Source organism: Podarcis liolepis (genome assembly GCF_965112155.1).
Source record: "Podarcis liolepis genome assembly, chromosome: 8".
In the NCBI taxonomy this organism is placed as follows: Eukaryota; Metazoa; Chordata; class Lepidosauria; order Squamata; family Lacertidae; genus Podarcis; species Podarcis liolepis.
The window spans coordinates 23978066-24000255 of NC_139560.1; the positions used below are offsets into that span (position 1 = coordinate 23978066).

Below are 22190 nucleotides of genomic sequence, written 5' to 3' on the forward strand. Positions count from 1 at the left end.
TGTTGTTAGACGGCTGAATCACAGACATCCTCACATTTTTTCTTGTTTGTTGGTTGGTTTTAAGGCTTGATGCTTTTAAGTGCTCAAACCTGTATTAGGGAAGCTACTTTCAGACCCATATTAAGGAAACTCCCCTCCTTCTGCCAGGCTCTTACTCCAGAACAACTCAATCGTCCCTTATAAGAATATGCAAAAAAACAGCAACAACATTTCTTTGCATTCTTTAAAAGTTGGCCATCTCAACAGAAATTGAAGCCGTGACGGCTTTTTAACCAGTTCCGTCAAAAAATAAGACTGGGGCATATGCAAATTAGAATCTCACCCCCCAATTAGTGTTCATTTCTTTGTGCATATGTATAAGCCCATGCATTGAAATTACGAAATTGCTGCCCCCACAAAAGAAACAATTTATTCACAATAAATTGGTATTCGTATGAAAAAGAATCAGCTGGCACGTGCACTCCTGCAAAACATATGAATATGTAAGATTTTGATGCACACCTGGACAGTTCACATCTGGACAAATTTCTATGTTGGGGACACCAACTAACTGCATACATACCTATGTATGTAGATGCAGGTAGGTAGCTGTGTTGGTCTGCTGTAGTCGAAACAAAATAAAAAAATTCCTTCTAGTAGCACCTTAGAGACCAACTAAGCTTGTTATTGGTATGAGCTTTCATGTGCATGCACACTTCTTCAGATACCACAGATGTGTAATTGTGTGTGCTCTGCACATACAGAGTGAAAGAGAGAGAGTAAAAGAAAAGGAAGAGTACTTCTAAAAATTTATTAGTTGTTTGATTAAACAAAAATGTATCACGTATCACGTATCACTTTATTGATAGAAATGGTGCTTAAAAATATATGTAATCCAAATATCTTAAAATTCCTGTACTCTTAAAGTTACATCAATAGCTTATATTAAAGCTATCAAATAAATCTTTTTACACTTTAAAAATAACTATTAAACTGTGTGTCTAAAATTGTGAATTTAATGTGAAATGTGACTGATTTATATAACTGAATATAAATCTGCAGCAGTAAATCTTACATTAATGTAAGGATCTGACAATCCAAGGGAAAGAAAATGAAGTAATCTGCCAGTAAGAAGTCCTCAAGCTGGGGGTCAGATCCTATTCATGGAAACCATCTGGTTGGGACCCTCTAAGCCACACCAAACACAAATGATCTTTTAAAAAAATATCCTATTCATTAATGCATCACAGCTGCACTGAGTGTTACTTCATTTTTCCATGGCAACATCCTTTCTGTTTCAAGGATCGTATTTCAGTTTTGGTAGCAACGTGTTCTTTTGCCAATACCGAACATACTTGTGTGTTAAAGACAAGGAATTATTACAAATTCTTGAAACAAAATAACCTCCTTTTTGATTATGTTAAGGATTGTGCTTGCTACGCAACACTCCCTAATAACAGAACAACAAAGGGCAGCTAACATGCATTCAAAATATGCATTTATTTTCTGTTCTTGATAAAATGTCTGAAAATGTGTCAATTTCCACACTAATAAAATCAGTTTATGGTAAGAAACTAATTCTCCTGTTGTATAACTTCAAATTGAACCAAATAAGAATTTTAAGTTACACAACAGTGAAGTTTTAGTTTTCTATTAGAAAAAAGAACAATATAGAATTAAAATGGTAATATCCATATTGATAGGGCATGTTTTCAAAATATTTCACTTACATTTTCTAAGCAATCTTTATAGCAAACCTGCAAAGGAGACTAGCATTACAGTCTCCATAATTCATATACAGTCTGAGAAAAAGTGCCCTCACTAATAATTTTATTATAATAATAGTAATTTTATTATTTGTATGCTGCTCATCTGACTGGGTAGCCCCAGCCACTCTGGGCAGCTCCCAACAGAATATTAAAAACACAATAAATATTGAAAACACAGTAATTTTATTAGTCATCTCTCATCTAAGATTTGAACAAGATCTTTCCAGAAAATTATTGCACTGGTTCATATTTATAAGAATTGTACTTCATATGTCCACATGATTTAAATGTTAAATTGTGTACTGTAAAATAGGGATGTTCTCAAACACTTTGAATTGTAATGACTGTATATATTAATCTAAGACAAATATAATATTTAAAATTTGTGAAATACTGGAGGTGAGATTGAGGGAGATAGGTAACATCTATAACAGGGGTGGGAAACTTCACACCTGGGGGCCAAATGCAGCCTTGCAGGGATCCCTGTCTGGCCCTCAGTCCACCTGCCCCAGCCATGCTCCCTTCACCAGGCTCCACCCCCTCTGACTACACCACACTCCTCATCAGCCCTACTACATCTCTTGCTTAAGGGTCTTTGCCTGGATGGGATGTGTCCATCAACAGTGATAATATGTTTTACTTGCCAGGATGGAGAGATGTATGTATAGAAACCTCTGAATTGTGCATGGCTTCAATACATCCTTCACTAAAAAGGTAAGAGACACATCTGTTGCTCTTCCCACTTTTTTGTCTCTGGACACACCCACCCCTGGTATATGGCCCCTGGAAGACTGGCTGTAAAGGAACATGGTCCTTGGACCAATTCCCTCCCCACCCCCATTCCAATCTATTATACAACCCCATTATCAACTGCAACACCTTAACGTGTCAGCTTTCAGCCTCAAACAAATCTATGCTGGGGCTTTTGGTGGGTGGGGTGGGGTGGGGGTGAGGGAGGACCCAGAAGTATTATTGGGTGGTTGTGGATTCTCCTTCATTAGATTTTTTAAGCAGAGGTTGGAGGACCATCTGCTTTGGTTGAGATTTGGTTGGAGTTGATCCTTGGGGTCCTCTTCTGACTCTACAATTCTACGACCCTATGATTTTATGACACTGTACAGCCTAGAAATTAGCAACAACCAGTTGTTGGACGGTGTTCACAAGAGATCCTAATATGATCCACACCATCATCTTCAGCAACTCCAACAAGAAGAATTCAGTGCCGGTGATCAAAAGAATGGAGATCAATGAACGCAGGTATGGAAGGACCAAGGTAAGCAGCAAGTAATGCAAGGCAGGAGGAAGGAACAAGGCCAAAGGGTGAAGCAAAGAGTTGATTCCAAGGTCACCTTTTGTGCATATGTTTTTGCTTTCTGTGGTGATCTTATGAACACACACAGAGGAAATGGGAATGTTTCCTTTGGAAATATTATACTGTACTGCAGTAAAGATCTCTGTCAGGTTGACTTGATGGGTTTAGACATTCTACTAGAACAACTATGAGTGCAAATGAAGTAGGAATTGTGTCACAATCAGAAAGCAGGTGAGGGAACCCAAGAGAATAATTTGTCAAAGTATATAGAATAGCCAGTTAAGATGGAGTCTAACTGCACAAGTGAACTTCTGCTAATGCCACAGAATTTCACCTTCATTTCTTCCACCTGCAGCCTCCTGTGTATTACCAAAATCTGCTCAAGAGGGACTCCCAACCTTTCAGAATTGATTTTAAGGCTGTAGGGGGAGCGCTGCAAGGGGTGAGGGGAAGGGGAAGTCCCTTTGCATGAGCAGCAGTCTATTCCACTCACACATGGACAGTTCAGGAAACAGCACTTAAGAGTACAGGACTCTGTGTGCACCAGTTCTGGCTATCTTTTCATTTGATGCTAAGAGCCTTTGATACTGCACTCACCACGCCATCAACATATTTCCAACTCCAATTCATTTTGTTTTCAATATGTCATTTAATACAAATCCTGTTGACTTAAAATATTCAAATATTTTCAAGTAACTAAGGATTCATTTTATAAAGTACTTAAGGAACATTTTGATAATAGTGTATTTATGTGAAACATAGTAAAAATGTGTAGTTATTTGGTCAGTGCTCAACATACTATTACTCATTATTAACTCTTGCCAAAATGTGGAACCCTTGTTATTCTCAATGAAATCAAGCATTAACAACCATTTAAAAATAATTGTGTTTACATTACTTCATAAGTTGAGCAGCTATTAGTACCAGGAACACATGCAAAGTGAACACTTCCCTCCCTCATGCTATAGTTGCCAAAAGACACTGCAAGGTTTACACTGAAATTGTTAGCAGTTATAGAAAAAAGCCCTTGCATAACAGCATTTTTAAAATTACATCATAACTTCTTACAACAAGCCTAGTTCACGGAGTTGTCATGCTGGACACTACTGTGAGCAAAAGAGCCAAGCAGACACTAGCCTTGGATCCAAAGTAAATTTTCCAGGTGTTTCTGTTCTAAGCATTTATGTATTTATTTATAAATACAAAGAACAACCCTTTCATGCTTTCAAATTATGAAGACAACAGTCTGCTGACAACTCAGGACTCCTTTTCAGTCTATATTTGTCATCCTATAAAATCAATCTCCTGTAAATCACCATCCCCAAACCATACTGCCAAAATACATCCACATAAGCCCTGGCTGACTACAATGAGAAGGGCAGCTTTCAAGTTTTCTCAGATTGTTGTTCTATATTTAGTGATGGTGGAACTCCAAGAATGCTATACCATTGTTGGAATAGAAAAAAATACCTTGGGCATTATAATAAGGGCCAGAACAGATGCAACACTGGCTCCACAACCACAATGCAAATGTGATTAGCAAATCAGGAACACTGAGTACATACACACCTCAACTGCATGCCACTGCCCTCAAGAAAAACCCTCCTCAATTGCAGTTAAGCACTTTGACAGTACTGCTGTTAGCCTGAAGCATGGTTAGCAAGGGAGTCCCTTAAATCAGTATTTAAAACAACGAACTGCCGTAGACATCAATGAGAGAGGAGGACTTTATCAAGCCCGCTCTGCTGATGATCCCAACTAGCATCAAGTCAGCAGTTGGAGGAAAGAATTGTGTAGCACGAGCAGCCCTGAACTCCTGACCTGGGTGCTGTTACATGCTTTGCTCATAGATCTGGTTGTGGGGCAAGGAGTTCTTCTGGGGAAGGGGTTGCTCTCCAAGACAGCCAGAAATTGCATAGGCAGAACTGTATAGCTATGCTATAGGAATTCCATTTTCCTCATGCACCCTGTCTTCTCGATTTTAAGCCTAAGGAGGGATGCATTCCTGAGGCTACCAATTTGCTTTACCAGGAGCTAAATTTATAACTTTATTGTCCCCAAGTAAAAATGTATTGCTAGTTTCAAACTGAAATGAATGATAAAAGGCACCCAAGTGCCATGAGCTCAAATCTCCCTGACCAACAATCCCAACGGGGGGGGGGACGGGGGGCAGGACACCCTGTTATTATTTGACAAGAATTTCTGCTGAGAATAGAGGAACTTATGACTTAAACATCCAAATCATCTCATTCAAACAGTATATAGATATATAGCAAGGCAATCTGTAGGAGTTGGAAATCTATGCTTTTCAAATACAAGTGAACAGGAAATGCAATGGAGCAAAAGTCTGTTGTACACTGGAGTTAGAGCACTGTTTGCCTGGTTCCCACTACAACCTGTAAGCTTAATTTCTTTTCTTAAATCAAAAGATAGTCATAGGTTGCAGTCTGACTGGATATTTGGATGATGGGAGTTCTTAAAAGCAGCGCTAATCTGCTGCTTATAAATGACCATGAGATATTGTGCAACATATACAAACAAACAAGGCACTGCAGAAAGCTCACAGTCAATGCACCGCTATTGCTACATGTGACCACACAGAAGACAATGTGCAGAAGACCATACTTAACACTTCTCTTGTTTCAACCAAAGGGGCTTAAAGTGCTTAAGACTGGCTTCATCATTTCTTATATAAACAAACGCTGGGAACTTATCTTACAAGGGTTTCAAAATAAGCCAAAATCCTAGAAAGTATTAAGTATTTCAAATATTCCATTCTCTCTCTCACCCCCCCCCCCAGCATCTTACCTGAAGTGTAAGGCGCTTGACTGCATTCCACAATACCCCAATAAATTCTTTCATCTTTTCCTCAGGACTTCTGCTGCAGCTTTCAGATGAGCTCAGCATGGCTTTCACTGGAACTGATAAAGGTCGTGATTCTTAAAAATAAAAGGACAATAGAATACATTTGAGAACTTAAGTTTGTTTTACATGGTGAATAGTAGCATAATCTAACCAAAGTTAGTCACCACAAGTTCTATTGAAACCTATGTCTCTAATTAATCAGAAGTAACTTATTCCGTTAGTTTCAACAAGCCTTAGTTGAATTGAACTAAATGAACAATTGTGGAAAAGTCAGATTTTTAAAATATTCCAATAGAATTCCACCATTTCATAAAGCTAGTGGTTACATTCAAATAATTTAGTACAAAAACATTTGGCAAATAAGAGGGAGATTTTAGCTTCAATTGTGCCAAAGAACCTGAATTAGCAATTCAGCAGTTTGGTTATCAAATCTAGGAAGTCTCTTCAATTTATATCACATTCCTTAAAAATTGATGCTATCTGTACATGCATTTTATTCATAATTTTATTATTTGCTTATTTATAATTAGCATGACTCTTTCAAGCACATAGCAAGCAGGATATCACATTTATAGATCCTCTACAATTACAACATCATATCTTCCAAGTATCTTTTATCAAAGAATGAGGACAACAAAATTAAAAGACAATAGGAAATTTCAATAAATATCAACATAAATTACAATGACAGAGTAATTGTGCACTATGTTAAATCAACTGCTTAACTTTTGCAGCATCGAATAAGCTTGGGGTAGTAGGCAGTTAACATTAATCTCCACGTAACTAAAGGAAACTATGTAAAAAACTGTGTATCATTGGCATTACACTCCAGTAATTATGTACCGGTAAGTTATCTTACATAAATAAAAACCTTTTTCCGATTTGCTAGTGTTGCCATATTACTAACTTTGTTGGGATTGGAATACCCTTGTGTGGCAAACTTGTGGGGAAAGAGTTCTTGGAAATTAACATGATCACTAAACCAGCTCTTTTTCTATTTCTACGCTGACTTTGCTAAACATCTCAGATGGACAAAACAAAAATCTTAAAAGTAAGGAGCTGATTGGGTTCATGCTGATGGCAGACTTGTAATCATATGGTTCTGGAAAACCTTAGAAGGCACACTGATAGATGGTATGATAAGCTCTGTGTCTTCACAATGTATGAAAAGACAGCACGAAAGGTCTGACTGCCTTGGGAGCAAACTAGACATTTTCTGTGGTGAATGGGTAGATTTTATTATGTATGCAAACTGCTGACAGAACAACCCCAACAAGATACCTGAATTTCTGGGACACTCCTCCCCCCTTTTTTTCCTGAACCAAGCATCTTATGGTTTCCATACTTTATTGAGATGTAAAAGCTGCCTTTGCTAAAAGTTGTTTTACATAAGTTTTGTATAAGAGAAATACTTCTGCTTTTAATCCCTGATGGTGCCTTTCACCAGCTCCCAAGGATGAAGATGTTGATACACAAAAGAGAAAGCAGTACAATGTGCTCTGCATCAATATGAATAAAAACTTGTGGTCACCAGTATGCAGGACAAAAACAGAATCTTTACAAAACAGCATGGTTGGGCTTGTTTTGATGGATTACTGCCAGCATGTGAAAAATACACCGGAAAACGTTCTTCCCCCACTCCAAATCTTGTGGGAAATATCAGATTTAAATAAAAATATTGCACTCTTTCAAGTCTAGTTAACATTCTTCACCCACCTAAAGCATCCTTGTTCAAGCATCCACTGCACAGCAGGCACACACAAACAATAGCCCTTCAGTTAACTAAACGGAAATGTGTGATCTCCTAATTTAAGTGCTTCCCTTCTGCCAACAGATTTCACAGCCCACCAAAGTATTAGCATTTAAGTTTAAGAATGAATCCAGTTTTGTATTCAAATCGGGTCTGCTTGCTAGGTTTATACAAAAAAAAAAACAACAACAACAACAACAAGAAGAAAAAATAATTATGAAGGATCAAATGCCCAACACTGAATCCCCGAATTTTCTGGGTATTTTCCAGCTAGTTTAAATGCTCCAGTTGCCCCAACTTATTAGTGCTCACTCTATTTACTTCTGCAACACCCTCCTCCATTCAAAGATGGTGTAGATGTAATGGTTAGGGGTCTTTCAATTGCTAGAGGGTCACAGGATTGCATGTACTGTTCACTTCTGCAATTAAGTATTACATCAACCCCAATGTTAAACAAACCTAACACAAACTAGGCTTTCCTCTTAATAAGGATGTGAAATCCTTTTAAGATTGTGACAAACCCAGCAAGGAAAGAAAGAGGTGGGTAGGATTTAGTCACAGAGGTGAAGTGGAGGTGTGGGAATGTCACTCACAAAAGTGAAACAGGAGAGGGAGTATAAATCACTTGTAATTTATTTTAAAAAGCTTAAAGGAGGAGCTTAACATAACAATGCAATTTTATCATGAATAAATTTTATTGTACAGAAAAATCACATAAAATATCGCATTACAAAGCATGGATGAAACTTTGAATTATTTCCATATATTGCTGCCTCCATCAGTCAGGGCTGGACTGAACATATCACTTTCAGGGCTCAGACTTAACTCATATACTTACACACCATACTCTAAGACACCTACCTCAAAATCCACTAAGTGTTGCAGAAAGACTATAAAAGTCTCACAATCTAATTAGCCTCCTAAAGTAGCCACATTTTATTCCCTCATGACTGTGATAATACATAGTTAATGATACATAAGATATGGAGGTTAAATTGCCAGCAGCACTTTTTGAATTTCCTCATATAGCTGCCAGTTAGGATGTCCTCGTGCACGCTAAAGGATTCAGGGCAGAGCAGGCAAGGGAAAGAGTTAAAGGTTCCCTCTCCATAGCCAATTTTCTAATCCAAGGAACAGCCAACATGATGGTTGCAGATACTGGATTACAAGCCCCATCAGCCCCAGCCAGCATGGCCAAAGGAGAAGGATGGCAGAAGTCCAACAAAATTAAAAAGGAAGATAAGAATTCACATATTTTGTTCAGCCACTGACAAATTCTAGCCATGGACTGAAAACGGCATACTGGAGGTGGTGGTCATTTCTAGTATCTCTTGAAATGAAGGGAAGTAGTTTCCCTTTTTCTTATCCCAATATATTTTTCATTCTGAGAAATCACATTGCTAAAATCTCAAAGTAAGTGAAGATACCTAAGGACTATAGTGGGTCATTTTGTTAAAACACCTCTTTGTGAAAATGTTCAACTCTTATTGTATACTGATCAAACAATAAAAATAGTTTACAGGCACAAAAACTTTTGCTGAACTTATAAAAAGCTCCACCATATTTAAAAAGTGATATATGTCTGGGTGGAATGCTCTCTGCTGAATGCTCAGTAACGGAAACACGGAACTAGGGAATATTTTCAAAGTGGCAAGTCTTGACCTCAAGATGACATAACCTTTGTTTGTCTCCAAACAGCAGAGGGACAAGAAAATGTCAGCTGAGAAAATTATTGGGAATTCAGAAGAGACAAGGCCATTTATTTTGAGAGCAAGGGCAAGAGCTGTGTGTCTCTGTGTGTTTGTAAAACATTGGGCTTTGTATTATTATTTCCCGAGTAAATCATATTTTCCCACCCTTTATTTCTAACAAGGTTTCAGTTTCCATCACTTCCCAAACTACTAGAATCAAAGAACAGGAGTTTAAGCTATATACCAGCTGCAACCAAAGTTGCCATCACAGAGCACAATATACAATATCAGTTTCTAGCAGTTCTCAAGACAGCTCCCTAAGACTCATGTTGTAACTGAAAGTCATAAAGGACTTTTAAGACAGTGCACAGGACATTTTGTTAATCACTCAAGAGTTTTCTAAAATATACATTTTTTAATGAAATTAAGGCTGCAATTTATGCCCACTCACTTGGGAATATTTCCCCATTGAACTCACTGGGGCTTTCAAGTTAGCATGCCTAAAAATGGGCTCCAAAAATCTTTGCTATCTTAATTTTAAGGTTTGATAGGTAGCAGCAGACTTTTAAATCAACAAATGCAAACAGTCCAAAAAATTACAATAAAGTCTAACAGCTATCAAACCAAACAAACTCCTAAGAGAATAAAATCTACCATATGCTGCTCATTAATTGCAAGTTTCAGTTCCACAGAATTATTTTACAATAAAACTAAAGATCCAATTAACAGAAAAAGAAACAGATTTAAGTTGAGCTGGTAAAAGAAAGTATGTTATTATAATGGAAACGTTTTAAAAATGTATCAGTCCCACCAAGAAAAGTTTCCTTCTTCATGAGCAAATATTAATTTCATTAAATAATTTGAAACGGATTCCATCCATCTCTAGGGTTGATTTAAGATACAGCTTTTCCTCAAAAGATGAGACAGCAAATTAAAGACACTTGTTGTGGCCTTTTCTCTTCATAGCTGAATTAAAAGAGATGAGTGGCCAAACCCTCAGCTGTGCTAAAATACAGCAGCAGGGCATAAAACCCAGGGCACTCCCTTCCACTAATGTAGCCACCAACACTTTGGTTCTCTGAGACTGTTCTTGAGAAATAAAGAGAAATTAACTTACTGAACATTCCTTAAGTAGCATCAAAAGAATCAACTGCCCTACTGAAGTCATTTCTGTGGGAAAGAGCTGCTAGGGAAGGGATGGAACCTGCTGGTGGTGATTGTTTTGATTGACAAAGCAGAAGAGATGGGCAAAAGTACCGTATTTTTTGCACCATAACACTCACTTTTTTCCTCCTAGAAAGTAAGGGGAAATGTCTGTGCGTGTTATGTAACGAATGCCTGCGGGTGGGGGGGGGGGGATCTGCTGCAGTCGTGAGCAGAGGATCCATGGTTCCCCTTCCTTCCCTCCTCCGTGGTTACAAAGCATGGATCCACATGGATCCTCAGGATTTTTGCATTGGGCTACTCCAAACTCACTGTCAGATCACATGTCTGTGGCCACAGCATGAACCACAAAAATCATATATCCACTATTTCGTTTAGAATATTTTTTTCTTGTTTTCCTCTAAAAACTATGTGCGTGTTATGGTCTGGTGCGTGTTATAGAGCGAAAAATACGGTATATAGGAAGCCTCTAAATCAGTAGATAACACATTAATAATGATTGTGGGAGACAGGAGAAAGACTGGACTATGGCTCTGGAGTTTGGGGTGGCTCAGAATCTCAGGCGGGCTATGCTCCACTTCGTCCAACAGAGAAGCCTCCACTGCAAGGGATGTTAATGTAAATGGAAAGGAAATAAAGCAGCCCTGTTGCTTTAGACCAGAGGTCTATCTACTCCAGCATCCTATTTCCCAGAGGTGCCTCCAAGAAGCCCAAAAGAATGGCATGCTATAAAATAACCCTTCTGCATTATGTACCAGGTGACCTATTATTTACAATATGTTATCTCCCTCTACACTTGCAAAAAAAAACAACCCATCTTGCAAGCCTCAGTGCAAAGTGTGGATTTCAGCTCAAGTTTCCTGCAACCAAACACAGCAGTCTTTGCCATTATACCACATTGTGTCTTGTTTATACAACAGCATTGAAAAAATTAAGATACACTATGTTCACTAAAGCATTCTCTGAACATCTATCTTTTTGGAGAGGCCAGCAAACTTGAGCTGACCCAATGATGTATAAAAATGAAGTACTATAAAAATAATTTGGGATTAAAGTTAGAAAATGCGATCTAACATTGTAGAACTGAACTGAAAAATATATCCATTAAAACTGCAGAAATTGTATATGAAGCTTTCTACATTAACTGCAGAAATGTGTCCCGATATGTACACCTGACCCTGCAGGAATGTACACATGTCAAAGGGGGGGGGAAAGTTCCTGGAGAATGGGTTGATTTAACTGAAAACAAAACATACCTGTTACAGTTTTTGTTTTGACAGGGCTGCTGGCATATTCAGAGGCCTGATTTGATTGCTGTTTAGCCAAAGGCGTACTTCCAACTGATACCTCATCCTCTTTTTTCCTAGTCACTGGTGTCCCCAGAGAAACAGATCCAGACTGCTAGAAAAAGAAGAAAAGTACAGTGACTTACTCAGAAACTATGAGCAGTACATAGGAAAAGATACTTCATATCATAGGAAGGGCACTATAAGCAGTACTTTTATCACCATAAGTTCCTAGGGAAAAGCTTTGACTTAATAACTAAAGCATATAGAATGCCAAAGCAAATTGTGAAAATGGAATGATGAAAAGCTTTAATAGTCACATTCTTGTATACAACTCCACTCCATTTGTTCTTCCTAACAATTACAGAAAACAAGCTTTTACTAAGTTTCCACTGAAAGAGCCCTAACATTACACATCATTGTAATGTTAGTCACTGTCAACAGTTTTGGTAGCCCTGCAGTTGTTTTGGATGCCAGTCTAAGAATTTGTCCCAAAGGATTATTATCCCCATATTGTAGAGCAGAGTTACAGCTATGGGAGCCAGAAACCTGGTTTGCACATCATGCTAAGATGCTAAGACAAACCATGGCTTAGTGCAAATGTGTAAGCCTACAGGCTCCCAGATAAACAGTGTTTATCCATGCGTTTATCTAATGCATTTGTACAGCCATTCAAGATGGCAGCTATCTGAGCAAGTCCCACAGTTTAAATTTCCCATACTTCCTTTTATCTGTCCTGAATCTTCCAGCATTCATATTCATTGGATGTTCTAACATTATGAGAGAGGAAGAAAAACTTTACTAATAATCCCTAGCACAAAATTTTCCTTTTTCACAGCTGCCAAACACAGGATCAACATCTTCCTCAAGATACTCGCTATGATCCCAAGCTCTCATTCACTGCCGCTTCAAACCTCACTAGCATAAATGTGAAATTAATATTTTTAATTTTTGACCCAACACACATCACTTTACATTTGTTTACATTGAATTGCATTTGCCATTTTACCACTCATTTTCTTAGTTTGGAGAAGTCCTTTTGGAGCATTTCACGATCTCTTTTTGTTTTAATGACCCTGAACAATTTAGTATCATCAGCAGACCTGGCCACCTCATGCTCACCCCTAACTCCAGATCATTTGTGAACAAGTTAAAAAGCACAGTTCCCAATACCGATCCTTGGCAAACTCAACGCTGTACATCCCTCTGTTTGGAAAGATGTCAATTTACTCCTACTGTCTGCTTCCCGCTTGCTTAACCATTTCCTGATCCATAACAGTAGCTCTCCTCTTGGGCAGTTATGTATGCAGCCAGTTCTTCATACTAAGACTAGAGGATTGGAGTGACATCTGAAGTCTAGCTCCTAATTCTATGATTGGATGCCAATATACAGAAGATAGGATTGCTACATGTCATTTTAATTCTGAGTTACAATTCTAAAAAACCCCACATACAACTGTCCTCTTAAAAAAAAGTACGAAACAAAGCATTTCCCTTCTCTTTTCTCAACTACTGACCATACTATTGCCAAGATGCTACTATGTCAAATATAAAAGAAAGGTGAAAACCTGGAAAAACAAAAGCCGGAGACAGTACAACTAGTTCGATGCAAAAATATGGCTTGAAAATATAGTCAGTTTGGTATAACAGTAGAGAAGGGTAAATATTGTACACTATGCTATTTGAAATGAGGGAGAAATAAAAATGATCACAGCCAGAGAAAGATGGAAAAATTATGGCCATGTACTGGGTGCTGATCTGGACAATGAAACAGCTGTTTCATCTTTGCTCACTGCACTCAGGCTTGAAGCTGAAGCTGATGACACCCAATACAATTTTGCCAGCTTTTTGGCACTGCTGGCTGTAACTATAAAGTAAATGAAAGATCAATCTTAAACTGGGTGGAAAATGATCAAGATGTTGGGTTTTAGCCACAAACCAGCAAGGAAATTGCAGTTGGAAAAAATAGCAAATGACAACTGCACCACAGCTGGAGAACATGAGAAGGATTCTTATGCAAGTGATACAACATTGATTTGTTATCTCTATCACTTCTGCACAGCCACCTTAACGTTAGAAGAAGAAAACACTCACCAGTTAACAGAAAACTAAGCAACTGGAATGTATTTATGAGAATTAAAGATTTCAATTATTCAAATATAACTATGCCAATTATGTCAGCTATCTCTAGAAAACTGTTTAATAACGAGAAAATACAACAGTCAGAATTGTTCTGCATTATGAGGAGGTAATATGGCAATTTGCATGTGGGAAATAAAAAGATCCACACTAAAGTTCCTGCTAATTTTGAAAATGATGTATCTGACAATAATTGATAAACATATGAAGATACTCAACTGTATTGATATACATTTAAGTGATACCAGAAATGTCTTACAAAATTAACAACATCTCAATTCACTGATATGATCAATAGGGTTTCATTTTAAATTTTAAGTTACTGTTTAAATCTTGTCACCTCTTTGGTTAGTTGCATCACATAAAACTGCCAGACAAACACCCAAAGTAGATCCTGATCTACTTCACTGGATCAAGTGAACTAGATCAGGATCCATCTTTCGCATCAAGATGGCAGGCCAATCTGATTTCAAAACATTTTTTTTGTTTCTTAAAATCCCCTAGCAACACCAAGTACGAGGCTGCTAGTGTCCTTTGAGCAAAATATACACTAAATCAACAGTTGCCTAGCAGTTGCTTCAGCGACAATTCCCTGTTTTTCAAAACTGAGAAATAGTTGAGTCTTTTTAGTCCACCTACTTTTACATGTCTCTTTTCTGTAAAAGAAGAAAATTATTAATTTGGCCACAAGACTATTGAATGTGAATAGAGCAAGATCAGGCGGAATAAATGGCACTTACTTAAAGGATGGCACATCCCATTTTGCACATCCCTACTCTGCCGCCTAGCCACCTCTGCCCCCTCATATCAGCGAGATCTTACGTGATCTATCACACTCTGTGAGATCTTGCAATATTTTGGAAGTTCTCTCCGGAAATCAATGCTGGTGCCAGTGGTGGAGGCAGCAGGCTGGGGGTGGGACCCACATGGGTGTTGTCTGAGGTAGCTGCTTCACCCTACTTCATGGGTGGGCTGTCCCTGACTTAGTTCCATGCAGAAACTTTAGGATCAGCATTGAAATTGGGGGGGGGGGGGGACCAAAGGCACATAAAAGCAAAATCTAAATCCACATTAAAACACAAACATTTTAGACTGCTATTCTGGCAAGTCAATAACACAATGTGAAAAGGAGAGGAAGCATGCAATGGTTTTTGCAGGCGTTCATTTTCTTCAGCAGCTCTCCACACCACACCACAAACTGTTTTTAAAATTCTCCAAGTTTGGAAAGTAGGTTCTGCGAGTTCAACAACAGGAGCTGTGAAGCAAAAGGAAAGGAAAAGCCAGAGGACACAGGAAGATCTGGCATGTGCACTTTGGACTGACTCAGTCACAACATTCTGCTTCAATAAGCCACATGAGCTTTCTGAAAGAATGCATCATTTAAAAGAAGTGCTCAGTTATTTTTAGGGCTCTGAAAACATCTGTGCCATGGCACCGTGTATGAAGTATTAAAAATTTCAAATTCTCATCTCTGGAATGCTAAGGATGTATGACCCACATGAAAAAAAAACCTAATTTCATGGCTCAGAAAGGGTTGTGATGACGGATTTATGCTATTTTGTTCTCCAGAACGGAGAGAATTGAATTAGGCTCCTGAACAATGCAGTGTGTTTTACTAGTGCATTATTTCTTTTTTGTATTTTTTTATTATTCTTTCATTTTATAATGTATATAACAATTACAACAGGCAAAAATTAACAGATGAAAAACAAAGCCATAAAATATGCATGTAGAATGAGTAGTTGCAAATGAGTTAAAATAACAAAGACTAGTGCACTATTTCTGAAATCCAAAATGAAGTGAATAAAAACAAAAGCAATGAAAGAAGTGATATTTCAGCTTACTTATTCAACATCATTATTGGAAACACTTTTCTACTGGAGGCTACTACAACTGAGCAAAATATAATGAATAGCTCCACATTTCAAAAACAGTTCTACTTACATAGAATAATACACTGTTACCTTTATTACATTACCACTTTGGAACTGACATGACGGCAATAAAAGAGAGTCACACAACAATAAAAATAAAACCTTATACTTTTCAATATAAAGTCACAGCCATTTCCTGGTATACAAAGAAATGGATGCGTGCCAACTATCAAGCTGCAGTTACTGATGCTACATTTTCTTCAAAGGCAATTTACGGGTTTTTTACATTAAAAATCTAGACTCAGCCACCATAATGGACATGATCTGAAGACACATGATACAGCAACTTTGTTAATGCTAAGCAGGACTGGTTTGGTCAATGCCTGAATGGGAGACCAAAAAGAAATCCTATTTATACCACTCTGAGTTCTATAGAAGGAAGATGGAATATAAATGGGAGGAAGAGAATATAATTGGGTGACTCACCTAATTAATAGCAAAGTAAACAGCAATAAAGAAGCGGCAAAATATTCAATAGCATATTTATTATAAGAACAGCTTTTCACATTTTCTGTTTTGATTCTGCACGTATCCTTTGTACAACATCCACCGGAGCACGAATTAGCATTTATTTCAGAACAAAATTGCATATTTTTACATATTTATTTGGTGCCTCAAGTTGGAGCCAAGGGACCAAGTCCACCATTATTACCAATTCCCAGGAATAGGAGAACGGGTGTGTAGCACTGGAATTGTCTTAAGGGGAAGTAGAGCAAATGTCTGACACATTTTTGGCACAGATGCCTCTTCTATAGAGCTCACACCCTGGGTCTCACTCACATGTATGGTTTACAATATGTCTGAACCATTGTAACCATTGTTGGCTCTCAGACAAGAGACTGACACTATTACCTAGTCATGGTTCGTTGACTGGAGTACCTAACATCTGAAGTGGGCCATAGTCCTTCAACACTACTGTCCAGATTATCTACACACAGAGTGGTTGAATGTTTGTGTGCCAATTGCGCACACAGAAAAGTGGGACCTGAATGACCTTTTTTGTGACATGAAGCCTCCTCCTCCTCTCCAGACGACCCTAAGACAAAGCTTAATAAAGAACAGCAAGAGTCATCTGTTGTTGAGAACCGCGGAATCACCAATAGTATGGAGATGATTTATAACTGGTCCTCATACAAACAAATAAACCTTCCAGGTCTATAAACTATTAACTCTCACTGTTCTCATTTCTTTGTGCAAACAAAAGTGTTATGTTAGTTGCAAGAATATACAGGATGTTTCACTACACTGTATGCTGCATGAAGAGGAATCGCACAAACAAAGGGATGTGAGTGGAGAACTCTGGTCTGCCCCAAGGTAATGAGCTGTGTCTGACTCTGTTTCTGACAGCAACGCGTCAGGCACAGACATTTGCAAAGGAAAGCCTTTCTCTAACAGACATCTACACCTAACGCTGCACAGCCCTGCAGCCTCATTCCACTCACAATTCCCCTTCACACAATGAACACGTGTCTTAATTTTGTGTCCAAATTGATCTCCACTAGAAAACTGTATTTCAAGGAAGGCTGACAAATATAGAACACTACAGTTTTTTTAATGCAGATATTGTCTTGATGTAGACCAGATGGTTAGAGGAGAACACATGTGGACATATGCTTTCCCCCCTCTCTTGAACAGTCGCAAGATTGTATAGAATGCACAATAATTACATGGCTTTTACCTAACCTTTTAATGCATCACTGTGGAAAATATCTAAAGCCACAGAACAAGCATTACGGGGTATATTTTCAAAGCTGGGGAAGAGGCTTTCTATTTGTTGAAGTCAATGGGATTAATGTGGCCAAACCCACATGTGGGGTTTTTTGGAAAACATTAACTAAAATGTAGCAAATAGTAGACTGACCCTCAAAAGTGAGCTTTATCAAGGGTACTCAATTTGACATTTCCCCTGAATGAATGTTGACTATTTTAAGTCCTAAATTAAAGTATCCAGCCATAGATCAATAAACTACTTATTTATGCTAAAAAAGACATATGCTGAGAGAGAGCTGGTGTGGTGGCTAGAGTGTCACCGCAGGACTAGGAGGACCAAATTTCAAATCTCAACACAGCTGTGAAGGCTATTTGGTGAACTTGGGCCTGCTACCATCTCTGGCCTTATTTGCCTCAAACAGTTGTTTTGAGGGGGGGGGAATGCATAGGAGAAACATGTGCCACCTTGAGCTCCTTGGAGGAAACATGTGCCATATGTTAGTTAGTTAGTTAGTTAGTTAGTTAGTTAGTTAGTTAGTTAAGTGTCTGGTATACAGATTGTATATTACACACGCAGATCAGAGACCAGTCTAAGGATGTTTAAAGGGAATTAATGAAGTCTGGGCCTTGCTGGTACTTTGGATAGAAGACAAATTTGCCGTTCTGAGCTCCTTGAAGGCTGGTATGAATAAAAATAGTATTTTCCTACCTCGTGGCTCACCACATGGTATAAAATTAACGCAATACTACTGATGGTCTCCTTCATTTTTTAAAAAAAAGCTTCTTTATACCTCAGCAACGGCATTTAAAGTAATTATTATTTCTTTTCAACTCCAATATCTGTCATGAATTGGCAGGATGATGGGAAGGAGGAAGAGTATCCCACAAGGGGTGCAGCCGGGACTACGACATACCGGAGCAAGCTGGGGATGGGGAAGGAAGTACTCACAGGGTGATGGAGGATGGCGAGGCAATGGGGGTCAGTTCACAGAAACCAGAGTAGCAGGACCCATCACCAGAGGGGCCCCTGTCCCCATGAACACGGCAGGCTCTGAGGCATAGGGAACAGCAGGAGGGGTGCTTTATTTGGCTAAGGCAGGCAAAGGCCCATGGCCCAGCTCTCTAGCTGGCCAGGTGAGGCTCGCTAGCTGTGGGAGGAGGTGTGTGATTCCTCAACTGGAGGAGGTATAGAACAGGTGAGGGCCACATGCCTCATCAAGCCCAGACGCTGCAATCAGCATGTAAAAGTACAAAAGTAACCAAGTGGATTTATAAAGGAGTATATTAGAAAAATTGATGTTATTAATTATATAACAAAAGCAATATCAAAAACATTCAGTGGAGGCAGGTCCACTATGGTACAGCCCTCCCAAGGAAAATGTCAAGCAATTAAAAAGATATATTCCTCCACAAAATGTCAACGTTACACACTCTTTCCTGTCCCAGACACATTTTATACTTCTGTTTGGATGTGGAGAAGCTCTGCAAGCATTTCTGTCAATCTACAGTTCTCTAGCCAATCAGGTCTCTGTAAAAATACAGAGAGGGCACAGGTCCCTCCCCTGTGTCTCTAAATAGGAAACCATGTGACTGGATGGTCTGAAAGGCAGCCACACTATATTCTATCTGTTGTTATGAGGCTAACTAGCAGTCTCAGTATTAGCCTAGGAGGGCTACCTTGAAGGGCAGTCCAAGCATGCTCGTGGCTGCCCTAGGGCAATGCCCAGACTTCAAAGCACATTCGTTTTAGCTAGCATGGCGAACGGTGTGGTTGCTAGTTTAGAGCAGCTAGCTTTTCGTTAGTATTTGTTAGGAAGAGAACAATGGTGGGGTGTGTGAATATCTTTCAATAGTATCAACTTTTCACTTTATACTTTGTAAATATTTTGTGACGGGGGGGGGAAGGATATGGAGAAGAAATGGTGGGTGGATTCTGTGTGTGTTGCAATTTTTAACACTTGTGGGTAATTGGAACTACAGGTTTTGTCCATGTGTGTTTAGGTTTGAGACAAGTTCTGAGGTTCTGCATTCCTGTGTTTTAGGTTTAAAAATGCTACATGGGGGTTGTTTATTTAGCTACTGTAAGAACAGGATGCTGGACTAGAGGGGCTTTTTGTCTGAGCCTGCAGGATTTTATACTGTGGTGCTTATATGATGTATGCAAAGGCTACCTGTTGTGGAATCATCTTATTACATAGCAGCAGAGGTTCCTCACTGGTGATGCTGGTGAATTCTGTACATGTTCGTGGCATTTATTTTTGGAACTTATACTTCCTAATGCTGTCTCCTCTGGGAGAGGAAGATGTGGTGTGAGAAGAGGAGGAATGAGTGGTGCTAATTGTTAAACCACTTAGACAGCATTTTGATTGGGTGGAATATTGCCTACACATTTTCCTTCTCAATAAGCCTATTGGCAAGTGCCTCCTTGTCCTCATAACTTTAACCAAGAGCCACATCAGAGGATCTGGGGACTGAACTTAATGTTCCTATCTGTCACTGGCTCATTTTGCAGTGTTGGGAGCATTACTCTGGTATGCTTTCAGTCAAAGGGGCAGCCAACTAACCATGACTTACAGTGGAAATGAAATAGTGAAGCAGCACTTTAAAAATGTTTTATTCCATGAACTTTCATGATTACCAAGCCTACTGCACACAATAAAGTGGACTTTGGCCCCCTCCCCAAGCTTATACCATAATTTTAAAATAAAATAAAATAAACTTGATAGCGATGCAGTTTTTGTTTTGCTAAAATTGGACTATAGTCTACTTTACAGAGTTGTTGTGAGGATAAAAAAACACCTTGGCAAACTTAAAATGCTATTACAAAAAATAGGACAGTGCAGATGAGAACTCCGGCTGCAGTGCCCATATGTCGTATGGGATCATGACTTACATACTTAGGCAAACTTGTCCCAGCAGACAAATTGGATTTGCCGAGGGCCTACAAGGCCTGAATATCTTGATTGTGTCCCTGATTACTTTTTCTTTGATTTTCAGGTTAGGCTTTTTTCCTTATTCTGAACCGGACCCCCTACCCCAGTTCAAAATCAGGGGCAAGCTAGCTGGAGAGAACCTTATTTTATTTGTTCCTTATGTGCCCGTATTACGTTTATATCCATCCCAGCTTTCTTCCTGGGAGCTTAAGATGACATTCATGAGTCTTCTTTTCCCCATTCTATCCTCAAAGCAACCCTGTGAGGTAGGTTAGCCTGAGAGATGGTGACTGGCGCTAAGTCACATGGTGAGTTTCATAGCTGATTTTAATCTTGGTCTCCTAGGTCCTACTCCACTTAAATATCCTTCCACCATATCCTGCATTCGGGGATGGGGTGGGGATTTAGAAGGGAATGAGCTAGAGAAGGAAATAATCTATTCACATAGGTCCGGAAAATTATGGGGCCCCATTAACAGTCCTGTGTAGTACCTTTAAGATTAACCAATTCAGGATGCAATCCTGTACATACTTACCAAGAAGTAATCCCCATAGAATTCAGTGCGGCTTACTTCTGAGTAATGTACATTACTCAAAATTGTGACAACAGAGACCCCTTCTGAATCAAAGTAAGACACTTTTAGTTAGGTGCTTTTAGTCAAACTGCAATGCTTGACGTGTCCACAGTAATTTGCAAGGGGGTTGGGTAGTGAACCAGAACAACTTGGCCACTCACTGCCCATGCGTCCATGACCTCATAGAAGCCCCACTAAGTCTAGTGGGCACTGGCCACCCCATTAAATAAGTATATTAGACTTTGAAGGCATATTACACACTGGGTCATCTCCTGTTTTTGCAGCCCGCAAGCACAACAACCATTCCGCTATTGGGAAAATTGCTCTCAGCACAGTGCAACAGCCGAATCTATCGAGTGTTTTGTGCTTGTGACCGATGCTGCACAGCCACTAGGGCAGCAGTTATTATTGTTACATTTTGTGACAGTTAAGTTTGTGCAATGACATCAACGTCCAAACTTTTCCCACTACCTTTATATTCCCCTTGAATCTTCCCCTTTGTTATTGCATATCCTGTTTAAAGATCGGGTGCGTCCCGAGGTGTTGTGGCATCAGCAGCACAGCTTAGACTCTGGACAGCCTGCGTGATAATCACAACTGGATGATATACTGGATGATTATGAACTTGGTTTTCCATAAATCAACACTTTTAGCTGAGCTTAAGTTATCTGTTGTTTCTTTTAAAAAAAGAAAGAAATACTGTATTTTACTAGTGATCAGTAAAGAAAGTCAGAAGGTATTATGCAGATTTATGCAGGCATTCATAAACTTTTTCATGGACCTTTACTATTATTTTTTTTAAAACCTGAATGTCCACATTGTTCACTACTCAAAATGGGGAGAAATGTTCAGATACATGCGGAAGCCAAATGCAGATATGGGAAAACATCCTCTTTTGCCCCTAAAGCACTAACCACATAGTTGCAACAGGAACTACATAGATCCTTATTCAAATATGTAACAGCCGCTACGATTTGGCTTGCGTTTTCATTTGCAGTGGGAAAAGCACAAATATGACATATGTTGCTATATTCTGAAAGCATAAGGCTCCTAACTAAAGTTACGTTTAAAGAAGAATGTTCAT

At 38.9% G+C, this 22190-nt stretch overlaps 1 protein-coding gene across 10 annotated transcripts in view; it reads right to left on the reverse strand.

Annotated features, from left to right (window-relative positions):
- VPS13B (vacuolar protein sorting 13 homolog B) overlaps positions 1–22190 on the reverse strand; it is an 883035-nt gene that overhangs the window by 678208 nt on the left and 182637 nt on the right. For 6 of the 10 annotated variants that reach the window (XR_014529194.1, XR_014529195.1, XM_083517129.1 and 3 more), the window contains exons 21-22: positions 11787–11931; positions 5869–5999 (exon numbers count right to left, since the gene is read on the reverse strand). The exons of 2 other annotated variants lie outside the window; for them this stretch is intronic. Coding sequence is in view for 6 of the 8 variants with exons in the window: in XM_083517129.1 (XP_083373255.1) it covers positions 5869–5999; positions 11787–11931 (276 nt within the window). In the remaining 2 variants the exon portion in view is untranslated. The remainder of the gene's footprint in view (positions 1–5868; positions 6000–11786; positions 11932–22190) is intronic. 2 more of the 10 variants (XM_083517131.1, XM_083517133.1) reach the window with 1 other exon arrangement.